This window comes from Osmerus mordax, chromosome 5, assembly GCF_038355195.1.
Source record: "Osmerus mordax isolate fOsmMor3 chromosome 5, fOsmMor3.pri, whole genome shotgun sequence".
NCBI lineage: Eukaryota > Metazoa > Chordata > Actinopteri > Osmeriformes > Osmeridae > Osmerus > Osmerus mordax.
Window position 1 is genome coordinate 9,706,377 of NC_090054.1, and position 19,649 is coordinate 9,726,025.

A 19,649-nucleotide genomic window follows, 5' to 3' on the forward strand; every position below is an offset into this window, starting at 1 on the left:
CACCAGTGGAACACCAGAGGAACCTCCCTATCCGTCCGCCACTCGGTTGGAGGGAAGTGAGTGTTCTCTCTCCCCCCCCACCCCACCCCCAGCCCCAGCCCTCTTCTTTCTCACTGCGTAACGTCTTGTCGAGTGGAAGTGAACGCAACATCACAGCAGACTTGGGGTAAAAACCTATTACTTTTCACTCTTGCTCTTCTTCCACAAACGAGAGAATGGAAAGATGAGGCCCCAGTAAGGAGAAGTGGAGGGAAAAAAGACAGAGGAAAAGGAAGGTCCAACGAGTCAAGTGTCATATTCATGACGACTAGTTTTTGGAGTCCGGTCATTCATAGTTATTGACGACAACCCACCTCCCACCCCCTTCACACAGAGGGAGTTATTTAAGGAGGACTGGGCTGGCGAGCGAAAGAGGGAGGGAGTGAAGGAGTGTGTGAGTAAGTCTGACTCCTGTAGGAGGACAGGAACAACAGAAAGCTTTTTCTAAATGGGATATGTCCACCGGCATCCCCTGAATCCACATTCACCCTCTACCCGTTGTACCCATTCCTCTCTCTTTTCGTCCTCTTCCGAGAATGTCTGGGGACACTGATTCAAATAGCCCAATTCAAGGGCAGAGAGATACATTCCGAAGGTCCTCATGTATAAAAGTCCTCTTATAAAAGTAATACTTTAATGTAACAGAATACACCACAGTGAAATGTGGTACAGAAGAAGACACAGCCAGGCTTGACTCTGAGTCAAACCCCACATCCCATCTAGGGTCAGAGGCTACCCTTAGACTCAGACCGAGGACCAATCTCCAAGTGAATGTGCACTTGGACACCCTCCGGTGGACAGTTTCCATTGCGGGAAGAGCCAAGAGGAAAAGAAAACGACAAAAGGGGCAGAGAGAATGTATCATCCACAGGAGGGCACCACAACACAGCAAACTCCTCAAGGCTGCTCAGGCACAGAGAGAGTGAGTAAGAGCCATCCTTAACCACTGACCCAAAGTCAGATTCTCCCTACAAGGTCCAAGGACCTAAGCAGGCTTTTCCGATCCTGGGTTAGTGGTTAAAGAGGCTGCCGGTGGAGGAGCGGAAAACGTCACAGCACCGGGGATATGGGCTACCTTCTGAGCTTAGAGTCACGTCGCAGGTGCCCGCTACCCCATGATCCTCTGCTCCTACAGAGGGAGGGAACTTCCTGTCACATGTTGAGCCTCCAAGAGGTGACAGCTGGAGAGGTGGAAGAGGTTTGGATGTGTGTGTGTGTGTGTAAAAGGGAGGGGTTTCTCTCACCAGTATTGGGCTTGGCGTGGGGGTCTTGGGAGGGCAGGGTGGCGGTGGCGTCTGGGTAGGCGGGCTTGACCAGCAGCTCATGCCTCACAGGGCCGCGCGGCATGGTGGACGACTGGATATATGGGCCGACCGCCGCCACGCGGGACGGGCCAGACTGCTGTCCTGCCTGACTGTCAGAGGGGACCTGCAGAAAGGCGAGAGAGCGAGAGCAGGGAGACGGAGGGGGTTGAGAGAAAGACAGAGGGGATGTGTTCGTCAGACCAAAAAAATACAGTACACAGAAAAAGAAAAATAGACAGGGGGACAAAAGATGCAACCAGACAGATATGCAGATACACACTATCAAAATTCATGGAGTCACCTCCCTTTGCTTCACAGTAGATGAAGAAACAAACTAGACTACCAAACCCTTATACAATCGTTTCTAAACATATTTCAAAGAGCCTTCACAGAGTTGGAGAAAATAACAAATCCCCATATTATAAAGCCTAATGAAGTATAATACTGATACAAACGTTAATAATAAAGTTACTACACCTCTTACCCAAATTTTGATTCATAGAGAATCTGAACTTTTGTGCTAAAAAACAATCTTATGCAATTAGTCAGATTACAAAAAGTACAAAAAAAACAAAACAAAAAAACAGTAAACCCGCTCGTCTCCTGCATTAGGGAGTCGAGGCAAAAACAGTAAATCTCAGTCACTATGTTCTGCCGAGTCATGCTAAAGAGATCATACAAGAGTTCTGAGACATTACTCCAGCAGTAGTTACCTGAGGAAGAGCGTCTTTTGTAGCCCTCTCTTTACTCGGATAGCCATTCTTGAGAAAACAAAAACACAAAATGCAATGACAGTTCAAACACACTGACTGGACAAACTCCTTTTTATTTCCTTCCCGACCTCTCCCAATTCAAGCCTCTCAACTCTTCTCTGATCAACTCCTGGCATGTGTAGGACCAACTGAAGATTCTAGACAGGCATCTTTCTGGGCACCTCTCTCGGTATGGTTGGGCATGCTTGGCGAGTGATGTCAGTTCAGACCCTCACTGTTTGTTTGGCGAGGAGAGTGGCAGAGAGAGCAGTGTCTTTGTGCAGTTGTGAAAAAGCCCAGCTCATTATGATTCAAGGCAGAGTGGCGGTAAATATCCTTCTCACAGGGGCTTATTCAGTGCACCCAAGCACGCACACATAAGCACACCTTTACCTCCCCCGCTCAACACTTTACGCTATAAAGAACTGAACCAGGCTGCTTTACAGCGAGGAAATCAGTTGAGAACTTGAATTTTTAGTGGGCACTTTGACCAGCTAATGTGTAGGGCATTATCTCAATCTGTAACAATGCAACTTTGACTTAGCACTTTCTTACCATGCACCCATTAGGCAATCGTCATACCTAAGAATTTACAATTAAACAACCAAAGTGAAAGTTTTCTAACGTTAGTTTGATTAAAATATACGTTGGATTAAAATACAAGTTGGAAAATTGAGAGTTGAGAAATCCCCCAAAACATTAAAAGGTGTTTGATCCTACGCTTCTCCTCTCCACCTCATCTGGTGCGATTGAAGAAAATTTAATCTAGCTTGACAATTTTCCCCACCTCTCTATCAAGAGGTGAGGAGCGACGTTAGATTACATTGATCAGAAGGTTCCATGGCAACCAGAGTAGTTGAAAACAGGCGGATGAAAGATTTCCTCTCTTTCTCGAAGGAGATAGGGAAAGGAGGAAAAGAGGGGAAAAATAGAAAAGAAAGAGACTGGACCAGAAACATAGGCTAGCATTGCTGTTGATTGGTGTTTTCTCCAACTGTATCTGTACAAGAGAAGGATCAGGATCCCCCCTAACATTCCGGTGGGACAGCCCCTTGTGCCTGGAACAGTCTGGAATGTCAACAGAGATGGCGGGCTAGCCACACGGCACCATCAGCACAGTCACCAGGTTGGTTCAGGCAGAGGGGTGAGAACAATGGAAAAAGATCACAGAGGAGTGTTTTCTCACCCCTTGTGGGGCAACCCTTTTGTTTTTTTTGTCTTTTTCCCTGGTGCAGAAGAAAGTCGGGTTGAAAAGAGGAAAGGGGGAGAAGAGTCTTACTTTGGGGTGGGCTGGCTCTGAAGGCCAAGGGATCTGAGGCTTTTGGGAGTAAACACACACACAAACAGGATATTGATACTCACTCCAGCCACTAGGGAGAGCTCTGTGAGAGAATATTGTCAACCAGCAGCACCAGAGCTTTTACACACAGCTTGGCAAAGATAAAGACTGAATCCAAATCAAGCAAGATAAGGATGTCTATGGTCAAGTCATGTCGTGTTTGGAAACGGGGGCATGGGTATTCTACTCAACGTGTATGTCTCTCCACATTTGAGCATGTGGATGAGAATATGTGTGTGTGTATGTATACGAGCGTAGAAAGACGCTCGTATACATACACACACACGTATGTATATGAGCGTCTTTCTACACACCGGCAGGTTCTCCTTGTGCTGCAGCGCCGCCTTCTTCTTCCAGAGACGGTCCCTGAGCTCGCTGACCCGCTTGTCCATGGAGGCCACCTCCAGGTTGCGTTTGTTCAGGTTGTCTCTCTGCTGCTGCAGCTTGCTGTTCTGCTCCTGGTTCAGCTTGTTCCTCATCTGGGGGCGGGATTTACGTCAGGTTAAAACTAGTGCCTTCAGTTTAACGCGTTATTAACGGCGGTAACACAAACCCATTTTAACTGCGTCAATTTTTTTAGCGCAAGATTAACGTTCTTTTTGGCCTAGCAAACTTTGTAGTTTTTTTTTCACATGCTGTTGCAACGGTTGCAACAACTACTGACGTTAGACAAACTACAACACCACACCGGATCTAGCAAGACCGGAAACAAAACAACAGGCACGCTGCACACACTTGTTTGGGCTTGCGAGCCGGCTAAAGAGTAGTAGGCTAACGTTACGTTTTGAGTGGATGGCGAGCGCGAGATGCTGAAATGGATGCCAATAACATCCTGAATGGAAAATTTACTTTTAAAAAGTTGCCAAATGGTTCCATTGACAAGACCAAAGTGATCTGTGTGTTTTGTAGTTGTGAACTGTGCTGTTATCGCAGCACGTCCAGTCTGAAACACCACTTGATGACAAATGATGATGAAGCACACAGCTGATGCGAATTCTCCTCAATGTTGTTTTCAATAAAAAAAAAACATTTGCATCAAGCAATCCGAACCACTTTTCCATGTTGATAAGAGCATTAAAATGAGAAAAAATAATGTGACAAAAGGAAATCAAGGGACATTTAGAATACATACAAATGTGCGATTAATTGTGATTAATCACGAGTTAACTATGACATCAATGCGATTAATCGCGATTAAATATTTTTATCGTTTGACAGCACTAGTTAAAACACGTCCACAAGTGCGGGCGCATAAACTTCCCATACACAATGCACACATGCACACTCTTTCCACATACAGATATACTCTAAACACACACACACAAACACACACCTGGAGCTCCTTGTAGAGTCGGTCGAGCTCAGCCACAGAACTCTGGTTGTCATGGTAGGCATCCATCTTTCCGTTCTTGAGCATCTCCAGCTGCCGGCTGAGCTCCTCCACCTTAGACACGGCCACGACCAGCTCCTTCTGTTTCTGCTGGAACAGGCTGTTCATCTGCTCGATCTCCTCCACTGCACCCCAGGGGAAGGAGGGAGGGAAGGAGAAAGACAGAAGAAGCAACATGAAATGTGTAATTAGCTACATCCGTGTCAACACGTACATCCCCCCAACCCCCTGTCCATCCATCCATCCAGCCCACCCAACCCCTCCTCCCCTCGTGTGTGTGTGTTGGGGGGGGCTCGCCCGGTGCTCACCCAGCTTGCCGTTGCTCAGGCGCTTCTGCTCCACCTGGCCCTTGAGGCCCCGCACCTTCTTCAGACGGCTCTCCTGGTTCTCCACGTTCTCCCGCAGGCGCTGGAGCCTCTCCTGCTCCGAGGCCTGCTGCTGCTGCCTCTGCTCCTGCTGCTTGAGATAGCGCAGTCGCTGCTCCTGGTGGCGAGTGTGGGGGGTGGGGGGTGGTGGTGGTGGGGGCATTAGGAATATAGCATACACAATATAGTATAGGGAATATGGCTGACAGATTTGGTAACTCCACCCCTTGTCTACATCCTCTGTCCTGTCTGGCCAAAATCACTTGTGTCGTACACATGACATTCAAAAGCAGTTTTCACATGAAAATACAATGTACACCCCTGGGGAATTTCCAGGTGATTGTGTAAGTGTGTGTATGGACATAGCAGACAGCATGTTTACTTAGCTAGTGCCCTCAAGCTACATTCCTTCTCTTTCTCTAGTCTCCACTGACACAAGCATACACATTGCCATGCAGCACAGGTGCAAGTGCAGTTTTGAGGTGCACCAGGTAAGCAAGGGGAGTCCCCACAGCTCTATCTCTCTCCAAAAAAACTGTATGACTTTCACCAACAACAAAAAAGAAAGATGTATACGGCCAGACAAGCCTATCGGATAGATGGAGTCTTAAATCACTATTAGTGACAGGAAAAGGTTTAAGACGACTCAGCGAGGACAAAAAGCTGTTACCGGACAATCAGTCAAACTGTAAATTGCCCTCCACATTTCTCTGTTATCAAGTTGGCCCTGCTGCAGGTTTAAAGATCTCGTGAGGGTTGTGCTGAGCAGGAGAAGCCTGACTGATGCTGAGCACTAAAAGTGATGGATGGATGGACGTGTGAATGACTGAATGGGACAGTCGCCACTTCCAGCAGCTTCTTCCCTCACTCCCTGCATTATGAATCCTTCTTTCTGCTGCGTCCCCTCATCTCCCATGTTCAGCCTGGCTCACCCTTACCCCCCCCCCCCCATCTCTCTCCCTCTCTCACTCTGTTCCATCCCACCACCTCTCTTCCTTTAATCTCCCTCGCTCTCCAAATCACCTTCCCCGTCACTCTCTCAGTTTTGTCGCTTCAAGTTCCTTTCTACCCCCCCCCACCTGCCCCCCCCCCCCCATCTTTGTCCCCCCTCCCGTACCTTAGAGGCCAGGAGTTGCTGTTGTGAGTCTATCTGTTGCTGCTGCCTGGCAGCCATCTCCTGGAGCTCAGCCAGAGTCATGTCCATCCGGGGGGCCACCTGGAGGGGGAGGGTCAAGATTATAACACACACACACTAAAGCTTAAATACTGTAGAGTACAGATCATGTATGCTAAACACACACCCACAGTTGCTCAATTTAACTAATTCAACAGTTTTGTATTGCATTGCACGCTAGTATAGTTAACCTTGCAAGGTACATGCAATGTGCACAACCGATTGCACATAGGGACTCATATTGGGCATTTATTGCATCACCAGTCATACGTGAGACCAAGCTTGTTTTAGTCCGCTGTTCTCCAGCTCTGCACCAGTGTATTTTTTTTTTCTCTTTTAAGAATCTGCCTAGTTTGAAAAATAACAGCGGCATAGCAAAGCCAACTCAGAGGACGGTCGATGACTCATACAGTTTGAACGCTGCAGAGCTGTGAGTGGGACAGGCAGCTCACGTCTATGTTTATCAACAGTTTCTCTTTGAACTCCGTCCCGTCTGTCACAGCGGAAGACTTGGCACACTTCAAGTTGTACCTCTATAAAATTACATTGTTCCTTTTCTAAATGACATTTTTTAAATAGTATTTGTATGTTTTTGAAGCGAGAAAAATCTGAACTTACCCCGTTCTCCATTCTTCTGTCTGAAGGAGCCTTCACTCCGTTCCTCTTTGGCTCAGAGCTCCTGGAGCCACCTGGCAGGGCAACACGGAACATGGCCCGGTTAGAGACTGAGCCCAGACAGATTTCAGTCCCGCCCAAACTCATTGCATCTGACAATACTGTTGAAGCTCAGATAACTCAAAGCAAAGGCATGAGCACAGTTGGCCAACAGAATGGGTGAATATCTGATAAGAGTGAGGGGAAACCTCTCTCCCTTAATCTCTCACGCTCACACTCTCTCCAACACACTCTCTCCACACCTAGCTTGTTTCTGTTCCTGCTGGGGGGGGGGGGGGGGGTAAAGGTCACGGACAGCTTACACAAACAGACTGGCTAACATAATGTTAGCTAGGCGCTAAGCGCTTCAAGGAACACAAAGAGATCAGTGTTGCTTTGAGACGGCTCATAATCTTAGGATTTACTCTCTGGCCTCTAGTCATGCTGTGTGTCTGTATGTTCTATGAGAAGGTCCTATAGGTGTATTGTGGGCTTAAGTGGACCAGTAGACTATATCTTATCCCTCAAGCTCTGGCTCATGACCAATCCTTGGCCACTTATGTAAGGGTTCTGGACAACCTTTGACGCATGCTGCAAACATGGACTAGCATATGGAGAAATATGACTATGGCTCAACTTCATGCCAAGAGGGGAAAATATAAAAAAGCATTTACTAAGGTCTAAATATGAGGGGCAGCTTACCTTACAAACCTGACAGTAACTAACACACAAACTTCCCAAAAAGAGCATGTCACAATACTTTTGGAGTAAGTTTAGAGAAAGACAGAGCAGAACAGGTAGAGTACCAGTGTGTACCGTTAGCTAACTGTGTGGGGAAAAACAAGAGGAGACTTAGATAAGTGGAAAAGAAAACAGCCTGGCTAATCCCTGTGCCAGACTCAAGCTGTGAGGGTAGTGGAGGGCTTAGTTATGTAACAGGGGGGCCTGGGGAGAAAGGCCACGAAGCTTTGGGACCAAAAATACTGCTTTCTATATGTCTCCTACACAACTAAACAGCAACAAGCTTATGAGGATGTGGTGACAGCTTTACACACATGCGCCCACACACAGCTCCACCATTAAGCTAAATAAGGCTTGTCCAGGGATTTGAAGAACAACTTCTAATTAGTGGGAGACTTCTGTTTCTCAGTCCTCCTGTAGAGCAGAGCTTCAATTAGATAGTTATGTAGGGTCTTGTCTGATGGGGTGTTTCCTGTGTCTGTTGTATGGGTTTGTAAAGGTCACCGGCGAAGTCCCGTGATAAAGCCTTTGCATTTACATAAGGAACCCCCCACCCCCACCTCCAACTACAGCGGACACTCACTCGACTCTCTGCTGGGTGCTCGGTCATGGCGCAGGAAGAAGCGCACCTCGACCCTGTGCTGCCCCCACCTCTGGAGTACGTCCAGCATCCTCTCCCCCTCCCCCACGGGCCGCTCTGGGGAGGAAAACAAGGGGTTAGAGAGGGAGAAAAATATATTCACACCCACCCACACACTCACTATGATGAAATCCTGCAATAACAATACATATCGGTCACAGGGTTGGAGACAGAAGATACAATTGCAGGTGGAAAACAGGGTCAGGTGTAATATTTTACATTCGGATGTTACCTCCCTATTGTTACGAGAGCATGACACTCAAATTAATGATGAGTGATTAAAAGTAGAGATAAAGTATGTAAACTTTAGATCCATTTTAGGGGGGAGGCAACTGAGGAATGTTTAAAGAATGTTCATGTGGTAAGAGTGTTTCCTCTGAGTGGAAAGTAGGTTGAGGGGACGTGTCCATGAATCCGGTTGAACCACATCAGCAGTGCAGGTTAGCATAGCCTACATTCTGAGGAGATTCGTTTCAACAGGACTTCGAATTCCACTTTAGCTTCCTGTGGACGGCCCTGGAGCCGAGACAGCGATCTATTGTTGACGGTTTCAGCTGGCAGTCTTCCAGTAGGCCCATAAACCACAAAACTCTCAACTGTCTCATCTTTATAGCGCAATGAACGTACCGTTTCCACACATTTAAGATACTTTGGATCAGCGACTCAACTGGTTATACGGTTATGACAATTGATACTTCGCGAGACTATAAACTTCTCAAAATCTTTCCCCTCCCCCCTCAGGATGCTGAGTAACCCACTGTCTCATAGGGGGGGGGGGGGTCGGAGGGGGTGATTTGACTTGGATTCTGAGTGTGAGGCTCAAGGCCCCTCTTCCCCCGCCATTTTATGAGATCTAAGAAGCCATTGGCTAATTGGGCTGATAGGGGACTAGCACAACAAACCTCTGTAGCATGCCAGAGGGAAAGCAAAACCGATAAGGTCTTCAGAGAAGACTGTGAAGACTAAAAGAAGTCCAAATGCTTTTATCTCTACATTTCCGATGTTTACACTGTGTCTAGATAGGCTGAACCTCTCTGTTCAGAGGGAAGGAATCCTCTCCATGTTTTAACTGGGAAATAGTCATGTTCTATGCTGTTAGGAAGGTAGGAGTCCACTTTAGGTTTTAGCCATGTTCTTAGCAGGGCAGGAACCTTCTCCAGGATAGCTTTGCCATCAGGAGGGAAGTGAGACGCTCACCGGAACCGCGCCACATCTCGGCCAGGTGGCATTCCGTTTCCCCTGGTTCCTTGCACAGATCCACCACGTCCCGGCACAGCGTCTCCGGGGTAACAGGCACCTCTGTAAAATGCTGGTCATTATTACTGAGGTACACTGTGAGGAACATCTGGAAGATAAGGGGCGAGAAAAGAAAAAAGGACAGTTGATTAGCAAAAAGATGATCAAACTGTTTCTGATGAGTTGTGTAGCCCTTAGTGGCCTATTGGCCGGTAACAAGTTTAATTCCCAAAAACCTTCTGAGCTTGTCTGCGTGTGTGTGTGACACTGACACCAGCAAAGCTGCCCTTGCCCTCATTCCCCCAGGCGGCACAGAAACCTGAGCCCAAGCCTTGGCACTGTGTCTCGCCCTGCTGATGCTAGCTGGTGCTATCACCACAACGATCTGCTTTGTGCTAACGTGTTAAGGCACTCCAAAGGGGGGTGAATGGAAGAATCTGGCGAGGCTGAGTCAGACAGATGGCTGCATGACTGGCCCACTGACATTCTAAGAATAGGACTATCAAATAAGTGTGGTCTATTTGATTTTGTAATTGTAAACAAAGCTGTCTCAAGGGTCCTTAGATGATTTGGCTACCCCAGACACAGTTTTTTCCTCCGAGAGAGTATATTTCTGAAACACATCTGTCCCCAAGCACAGAGGACTTTCAAAGTAAAGCCCCAAATGTGTCCGTTTGTGATAAACCCTGGACAAATGCTGCCACAACGCTACAGTGTTGTCACCAAAACAGATGTTTTAAGAGGCTTTGGTCTGTGCCTCTGCAGTGCTACCTTCCCTTTTGTCATTTGTACTGGTAATCACAGTGGAACGAGAGCCTGGAGGGGAAATATAACACTGTACCTTAAGTCTAGAGCTCAGCTAATATGCATTCATGAGTGTGACATCCTCATACATAACCTACTTCCTACTCGTTCATTCCTCCCTGTGCAAACTAATTTCATTCAAAAACCAAGTGTACAACTTTTCTTTCATTTATTATTTAAAAAAAAGTTCTCTCTTTCAAATGCATTGTGCAAAGCTATGTATTTTTCACTTACTTAGGTTGAGGGGAGTGAAGAGGTCTGTCTTTAAACCACTGATCAGTTAACAACAATTAAAGATAGGGGTGTAACGATACACTCAGGTCACAATACAATACGTATCACGATAATTTGAACGACATTTTAAATGAAACTGAAATTCAATTCACAGATTTATTTCCTAAACATTTTCAATAATCTTCTTTGTTGTACATACAATTTAGTTATCTCAGTTCATGCGATTTCTATAAATGCACGCATGACGCAGGTGCAGAGTAGGTCGCGCGATGGTAGCTCAACCAATAGGATCAAACGGACGTTATATTGTAAAAATATTGCCATAACTCATATTTTTACATATTGTAAAAGTGTTGTATTGCGATATATTGTTCCACGATATATTGTTACACCCCTAATTAAAGATAATGATTACTTTATTGTTTCTATACCGTTTGAAATGTTCTGAATATAATAACCAATGTTTGATCTATACCTTGCAATATTAAGCTCATGAGCACATAACCCATGGTTATGTACAGGAGAGAAATATGCCTATCTATTAATTATGTTTATTGTATCATTGATAAACTGTTATTATTCTGTTTTATTATGCCTGCATAGCCATAGGTTGTGTCTTTGTAAGGTGTGACTATGAAAGGCCTGTGTCGCTGATGTAAGGCAGAGGTCACAATATTACCAAAGTGTATAATGCCATGCAACTTTGAATGAGCGACAAGGCCATTTCTAGGAGTCCTATCTAAAGACCTAAACAAAAGCTATCTGGCATACAGTGTCCTTTTTCAGTGCCTGCAAAGGCAATGTTAATCATCTTGTAACCTCCCATATTGTGATACTATTGAACTCCCTTTATTTCCTGTATTCATTTGTCTTCTGTGATACTCAACTTGAGTGTAAGACACCTGCACCTTACATTTGTAATAAATACATTGATTTTGTATTGAACTTGTCTTGAGCTCATCTTGACTATTCCTTTCATTGACTTGGCACTTTCAGAGCAATTGGGCATTATCTAATACGTCTTCAGGTGGCGGGATTGTACATTGTGGCACTTCTTGGACAGTGCCTGAGAACAGAGTTTAGTGTGGGTTATGCTGAGTGCATCAAGTCATGTAGGTCCTTGAAACACAGGCAGGGTGTGGTCCAGCTACACCCTCTCGGATAAAACTGTAGGTCATTTCTCTCTTCAGGTTGGTGAGTGATTGTGGTCTGACTCGGAATCTTACTAAACTAGTTGATTTATTAAATAGGGATGCTAATGGTCGCTTAAATAGAGCTAGTGAGACTCGGCCAATGAGCATAAAATCCTGGCCAGATGGGGGATTTCATACATGAAACAGTGTTTCCCCTATCATTATATAAGGGGGACGCCCCCCCCCCCCCCCAACACAGTGTTACAGTGTTTGTTGTCCCACCCTGCAGAGGACCACCCGACAGTGTGTGTGTGGGGGTGGGCAACAAACATGGAGAGCCTGGTCTGGTAAGGGCGAAAAGAGCTGCTGGCATCACCACTGTCACAATTTACTAGGAGCAGGACATTGAAAGGACATCGTTTTTAAGCGTGACAGGAAAGTAGAGGTAGGGGGAGGGGAATGCCATACAGCAAGACATTCAGTACAGTGAAGCCTATTTAGTTGAGCACTAAAATTAATGATCTAGAGGTGCCATCGGCCACTCACAACCTCCAGTAGAGGAGTTGGCACCTTGCTGCTTCTGACCTTCATCCCTCCCTCTCTTTCTCACTTTCACTCATTCAGCCGCTCCACCATCCCCGTAATCGTTCCTTACCACCACCAACACCTTGCATATAAAATACTTCATAATATATCATATGAGACAGGAGAACAGAGAAAGACAGAAATGGCAGGAAAGTTTAGGGGCTTACAGTGTAGGTACAGCTGTTTGCAGTAGAAAAGATAGCGCTGTGGGCTAGGACATTATAGCACCTAACACAGGCTCATTTTCATTTTCCTAACCTCATAAACAATTCTCTTTGATAGATTGAAATTACCTTGAGGAATACTGGATTCCTCACCAATACTCTTGGAATGGGGAGAAAGCACCAACCGCAGCACAACGTTTCATTAAAGGGAACTCACTCTAGCCTTCACGTGGCCAAACTGGCCCTTCGCGGCATTAAAAATGCATAGACCCCACAGCTGCAGAAATTAAACAGGTCAATATAAACCTGATAGTCCAATTCAGAAAGAACGAGGCACCGCAAGACGACACACAAACCAAAAGTCCCAAAGTTAAAGCGATACGTCACCCATGTTCTTAGGAAACAGGAAACCTATGGTAGGCTGGGGGTTTAGTCTGGTTTTACGTATTCTAAAATAGGACAACAAACTTGATGTTGGTGTTCTAGACCCCCTCCTTTGAATCATGTTGAGTAGTTTTTACTCATAAAAGGCAGAGGAAAGCATGAAAGCAAAATAGATTGCAGGTGGAAACAATATCCTGCTGTGTCTAGACGTCTGTCCCTGGCTAGTCCAATGATGAAAGGCAACATCAAACCTGCACTCAGACAAGAGTCAGGCCCCTCAGAGAGGAGAGTGGCCCCAGCTGATGACACAGTACTGACCTGCACTCAGCCCTGACACAGGGGGGCCCGGCACACGTGTGCACGCCCAGGCCGTATCTTTTGGTCTCTCTGATTTGGCCCCGTCTGGCTTTCTTCACCGGCCCCAAAGGAGCCCAGGTAGACATGGGCCTTTACTGTAATCCGTAGCTAGGGGCAGCACTATGGGGAGGGATCTTAGTGCATCAGTGTCAAAAAAAAGGAGCTGATATTTGGGAACTCATAAGGATGATTATTTACAGTGCTGTGAGAAACTTTTTGTTTGTGCACATTCATTGATATCATATGTGGTCAAATTTTATTGCGGATTGTGCTGTTATTTAGATAGTCTGGCGGTCAAATAGTCTTGAAGTCGTTTGAGGTGGGTTTTTATGTTCTATAATAACACTCTTATTTGCACGTCGGCCCTGCGCAGGCCTAGAATGGTGACTGGAAGGGAAATTAGGACTACACACTGTGTCCTGACTGGGTATGGGTACAAAACAGGGAGGGGATTCGTTTTTTTGAATGCCAAGATGTCAGATAAATTGAAAAGATGTGCGCTGGGGAAATGTAGCACCTGACATCTTTCTGCCAGTATGGCTGTTCTGTCCTGATCAGTTTCCTTTCCCCCACCCTTTTCTATTTTTCCCCTTTCAATAACTGAGTTTTATGAAAACGTCTTAATAAAAACGACTACCGACACAAAGCAGGAGCTGTTCCCGTTGAATCACCCTGGTGAATCACCCTGCAATTTCTGAAGACTTTTATCAATCTATAAAAGGTTACAAACACAATGTCTAAGGCTCTTGGGCTCCAACGACGAGCTGCACTATTCAAATCTGAGCCATGTCATCCAAATGAAGTTTTGAATAGTTGCTTATCTTCCAAAGAGTGGCCATCCTGCCACAATTTCTCCAAGAACAAGGCACAAAATGATCTAGGAAGTCACAAAGAATCCCAGAGCAACATCTTAAGTGAGGCCTCCGCTAAGGTCCGCTAAGATTTTTGCTAGACACGGCATCAGTCATCAGTTACAATTATTGACTGAGGGGGCAACCACTTTTTCCCACAGGGGGCACTATATGATGTACCAAATTTTTTTGTTTTTGAAGGGTCCCTTTATGCATTTATAGGTTGCATTGCATGGGGTTGAATATCTAATGATATCCAGCGTAAAATATGCTAAAATACCGAAAAGGGCGCACAAATGTTTCATAGCTCATTTAAAGCTTTCTGCCAGCTTCTAGTAGCAACCACCCTCTCTTTGTAAAAGCCCTTTCGACTTACTCCTGGTACAAATCCGATTTGTTTTATTGAGTTAGAGAGACGAGAGCATTCAGCAAAATGTCCTCCACTGCAGTTTTTGACATCTGACTTCCAGAAATAAAGACGGTGCTCTAATGTGAGAGGTGACCTATGGAAACCTACCCTACATTGTCAGAGACACTTAAAGTCTGCATAGAGACAGAACTGTAGCATTCCTATAGGGTGCATTGAGAATACTGGAAAAAAATGTAACAGGCTGGAAGGGGGTGAACGGCCATGGGGTATATTACACATTCTACACACATACAGGAAATTAAAGCTCTGAATGACACAATAGGCCTACATTTCATGCATTCTGGCAGATGTTGAAGGGAAAGTTTGTGTTGCTCCATAGTTGTCCACTAACCTACCTACCTGTAAAATCAGAGAGGTCATCTTGAAGAAGTCAAGAGTAGAAAAAGAAAGATGTCTGTGCTGACTGCAGAGTCACGGTGAAGCGTGTGACAGATAAGATACACCTAGGCCAAACGGCATGGGCAGAGACAGTTTTGTGGAGTCACGGCCCAGGGGTACCGGGGCAGCTGGGATAGCAGAGGCTTGGAGCTGGGATTACAGTAGTAGAGGACAGGGGCCATGTCCTTGACCATACCTCAGGGGCCTGACGAGGAGCCGTTGTGCCTTGTTACGCATGCGTGCGTGCACACACACACACACACACACACACAATTATAGATATTGCTGGGGTAAGCAATCAAGGTAACTAGGTCTTGTAAAGCAAGTCACCTCTGAATGGGATTACTAGAGATTCTAAGGCAGCTAGGGAGACTGCAGCAGAGGCAGCAGCAGCATTGTTATCCCCCAGTGTGTGTGTCCTCTCTGCCAAAGCAAAAGATTTGACACCATTCCAGCATAGCGGTTCAGTAAGGCATGGCAGAAATCTCACTACTTAATGTTTCGTTTCTCTTCATCTCCTAGAAGAAGGGGGCCCCGGGCGCAGAATGAAAAGGTCATCAGTATACAGGATGTATACAGTACAGTATCTCGAGCTACAAGATCTGACGTTTTATTTGTGGGATGAGTCGGCAGCAAGTCCCTCGCCTCGAAGTTCAGCCGAACCTCCTCCTTCTATCTGCACTGCACCATTTAGCCATCTATCCTTCCGCATCCATTATCGCTCTTCGCTCCCCCCAACCCGTTTCCCCCACTCTTTCTACAAGAGAAGCGCCTAGAACAAATGTTTACTTCCAGCAAGCAATATGGAAAACTTGGAAATCTGGGAGGAGTCAAACTTTCTGTTGCTTGACCAAAGTTGCTGTTGGATTATATCGGCTATCTGACTGGAGTTCAGGATCCAGGGTTCATGATTTATGTTCTAATACTGCATCTGATCTTCAGGTGCAATTACTCAGAATCCAATTTATTGACCGATAACTCCATAGGCTTGAAATAAGCTAAATCTGGGAATCCATTACACTGAATTAACTAAATTACTTTTATACACAAAAATGAGTCAAAATGTGGAAATAAATGCTTACGGAAGAGTCTAGTCTGCTTAAAGAAATCAGTCCAAAAATTCTAAGAAATTGCCATCATATTACATTACATTATATGATATACAATACAGATGCGGGTGACTGAATGATAAGAATTTCCCCAGAAGAATTAGCCGGTACCAGGTAGTTTGTGAGTGAGACCACCCCTGTGACACTCAACTCTCTCCCTAGGGTAGACTAGTGTTTCAGCCTTTGACATGAACAGTCACAATGTCCTCACTGTGTGAAATGGAGTCCTTCAGGTGTGTAGGGCAACTTAAACACCCTGACCCTTTTTGCCTAGATTCAGCAGAGAAGCCATTTTCTTTGTATTTTGGGGCAGGTACAGTAAGGTTACAGCTGTTTAGATCATTCGGATGTGCTTCCTTTGTCTCTATTGAATCAAGGTCTGTGACATTTGTATCTCGTAGCATTACAGGACACATAAAGCAGTAGACCTATAGACACTTTCAAATAATTTCTAAAGGCATCCTGTTAGTAGTTCATGTCCCTTTGGGTTTCAACTCCTCAATAACCAGCTTTAATCATTAATTAAAATGGTATTTTGGTATAAAGTATTTTCAATCTGGATTATTCTGATTGGTCTACCATTTGAAAACATAATCGGAATGTTTGGTTCTTGTGAAGAGTAGGGTTGCACGAATATCTCTAGCCTAGCGTGATCATGATAAATGTAGGGTATAACATTATGTCAATATTACCCCCCCCCCCCCCCCCCATTAGACATGTCTAATCCAACATTATGGCAGAAAAATTGAGCATAAGTGGTTGTAAGATTATGTCCATGCTGGGATACAGTTAATTTCATATTGTGCCCTTGGATATTCATCATACAGTATTAGTGAATGCCAGCTTACGTAAGCTGGGAACCTCCCAGAGAGTAAACACAAAAGGCTGGAGTGGCCACAGAGAAAGCCGACTCAGGTTTCTGTTGGCATGGGCCGAACAGCAGGGCTGCCCACAACATTACCTAATTTCACCACCATAACCATGACTGACGTCAGATCTGCTTGACTTGCTGTCTTTGTCAAAGCTGTTTGATGTCAGGCACATTCAAGTCAGGTGGGAAAAAAACACATGCCTTACATTCTCCATTTAAAAAAAATAAACACCCGTTTCACAAGTTTCACCCGTGAGAAAACTCACAAGGAAATGGCTTTGAACAATTCTGTCTAGCAGCCTTGACTGAAAACAAATGTCAGGGACATTCAACCAGAACACAAAATGTTTCAATTCAATATCCCTGTCTTGACTTCAGTTTGACCTGATGAAAATGTTGAGTAATAAACTTTTAACAGTAGCTCATGATGTATCATTCTTCAAAACCAACTGAGCAAAGAGCTTGGGTTCACCGAAAATAAGCACAAAGTGTCAAATGTTTGTATTCTGCCTGCAGTGGTCCAATAAGAGATTGCCAATTCTTATCAGGGTTTGGCCATAGCACAGACACGTTGGCCTCTCCCTGACCATGTCATAAAGAGTCAGAGGGACCTATTGTCCTTAGAAAACAGGGACCCATCTACACCGTACGAGCCAGTCATTATGCAGCTCAATAGAGCGCCCAGAGAGAGCCCTGTACAAGCAGGGCCACAGGACATTGTACAAGCTCAGACAGTGCCTCTTGTTAAATGTGGCTATATTGTGCTGACCGTGTGCTGATACGACAGACATGTTAATGTGATCAATCTCATTCTCTCACACACACACACACACACACACTGACACACACAGACTCTCCAAAAGAGTTAGGCAATAGCCAAGGTCTCATGTGGCCTGTAAAGAGGTCCTAAAGGGAAACCTGGAAGAGAGACAATTTATATTGATGACCATGACAATGGAGCCTGGCGATAACAAATGTCAGGGTGAGAACAGCAGAGCTAGGTCATGCGGGAGCAGCAGTCATGGAGTGGTCCCATAGGCTGGGACCACTCCATCACTGTTGACAAGATGATTTATACACCAATCCAGCTGTTTTACTGGAAAGGGAGGACAAGAGTGGTGTGTACACTCCGGTGCACATGTGACATGCACACACATACTACAGTTTTGTGCTGTAGTAATACTGTAATGTAATGTGCATGCACATTTATGAATACCGATCACATCAAAAGTTGCAATGGAAAAACGTATTAAGCTGTACTCTTAATTTACAGGACAACAGGATCTATAGAAAATAAATGATCTGCACAAAAACACACTTTTTAACTATCTTAGCAACTCCCTCAGGGTCATAAATAATGCAAAATAATTTCACTTTCTTGGACGTTAGACTTGCTAGTACATAGCCTCAACTTCCAGCACTTCAGGACTTTTGACCACAATCAGCCTAAATCACTAGGATGACAAGAAAAACAGCTGCCCTGGCTATTATTTTTTATGTGTGTTTATTTCTAGTCAAAGTAGGCCTATGCCATTTCTCATTGTATTCTATGTATCCACCTTACTTCAACAAAGTGCAGAACGTTTGGTCGGCTACTGCAGCAAACATTTAATGGAACTGATGATCGTTACGGGCAAAGTTCCAATTTACAGACTTGTCTAATAGAGCATATTGTTTTGATCGCTTTAAATTCCTCAAAATAGGATTACTAATTTGTGTATGAACTAATGTATCTTATTTAAATGAGAACTAAGCAACCATCTAATGCTGAGTGACGATTGGAAATCGCAAGAAATACATTGGTGTCAATCGGTGTCAATTTAAATGGCAGACTTGTTACAACGACGTTGAAGCTTTGGGAAACGTTAAGCTAGATCTAGAAGTATCCTCTATTATATGATTGAAATAAAGACTACAATTTACATCACATACTCACCGGCATCATTTTAGCCTCGTACCGCATTTAACCAATTGCGAATTCCTTTAAATGGTGTTTTCAGGGAAACAGCAGGGCAATTCGATCGGCGTAATCCCTGTTGCTTGATATGCCAGACGTTTCACTTCTTCCTCGGCCGAGTCCTATGGAGTTTAAATTCAAACAACGTCAGTTTGGATTTTCGATGAATATCCGATAAAAGACAGGCCACATTAAGTTGGCTAGTTGAAAAGAATGACACTCGTCTGACTGTCGCGGACCTGTTGCAACAAAATGTGAGGCCTTCTCATCAAAGTTTTTCTTGTTTGTGTATCGCTTAGTTGAAAGTTGTCAAATTGTAATAGTTTAGAGCGCGACGCACTTCATATTCATTTTTAGTTTTTCCGGCAATGCAAAATATATCGAATACTTTGTTTTTGCTTTAAATTGCTATAACTAGCAGAAAATGAAATACTTGCCGAGGCCGTAAAGTTGTCTTCCCAGTTTTGAAGCACCACTGTCAGTATTGTTCGACTGTGTACGGGGCAGCCTATCCCAGAGTGACGTGGGGAGAACAAACTCATCCCATTGGAATTCGAGCTCCGCCTCTTTTCTGACAAAAACCCACCTCCATAGCGCCTACAATCAGACAGGCGTATTTTAAAAACCCGAGTACCCAGACATTGTTATAGAATAAAACAGAACAAACTATTTTAAAAAGAAATTCAATAGAGGAAGTGTTTTATGTTTGATTAAAAAGGGCATATTTTATTGTTTTTTACATGTAATTTTTTTTTCTG

At 44.8% G+C, this 19,649-nt stretch overlaps 1 protein-coding gene across 5 annotated transcripts in view; it reads right to left on the reverse strand.

Annotated features, from left to right (window-relative positions):
• The window catches only part of tp53bp2a (tumor protein p53 binding protein, 2a), a 28,980-nt gene extending 9,578 nt beyond the window's left edge, over positions 1-19,402 (reverse strand). Inside the window, exons 1-12 of one of the 5 annotated variants that reach the window (XM_067236128.1) lie at positions 19,329-19,402; positions 18,871-19,013; positions 9,596-9,743; positions 8,342-8,455; positions 6,982-7,052; positions 6,307-6,405; positions 5,133-5,307; positions 4,768-4,949; positions 3,749-3,913; positions 3,375-3,413; positions 2,057-2,104; positions 1,284-1,467 (exon numbers count right to left, since the gene is read on the reverse strand). In XM_067236128.1, coding sequence (XP_067092229.1) covers positions 1,284-1,467; positions 2,057-2,104; positions 3,375-3,413; positions 3,749-3,913; positions 4,768-4,949; positions 5,133-5,307; positions 6,307-6,405; positions 6,982-7,052; positions 8,342-8,455; positions 9,596-9,743; positions 18,871-18,897 — 1,252 coding nt within the window. In that variant the 5' untranslated portion in view covers positions 18,898-19,013; positions 19,329-19,402. Of the gene's footprint in view, positions 1-1,283; positions 1,468-2,056; positions 2,105-3,374; positions 3,414-3,748; positions 3,914-4,767; positions 4,950-5,132; positions 5,308-6,306; positions 6,406-6,981; positions 7,053-8,341; positions 8,456-9,595; positions 9,744-18,870; positions 19,014-19,130; positions 19,274-19,328 lie in introns of those variants that run through there. The other 4 variants (XM_067236129.1, XM_067236130.1, XM_067236132.1 and 1 more) reach the window with 4 other exon arrangements.
• Between the last annotated feature and the right edge of the window lie 247 nt (positions 19,403-19,649).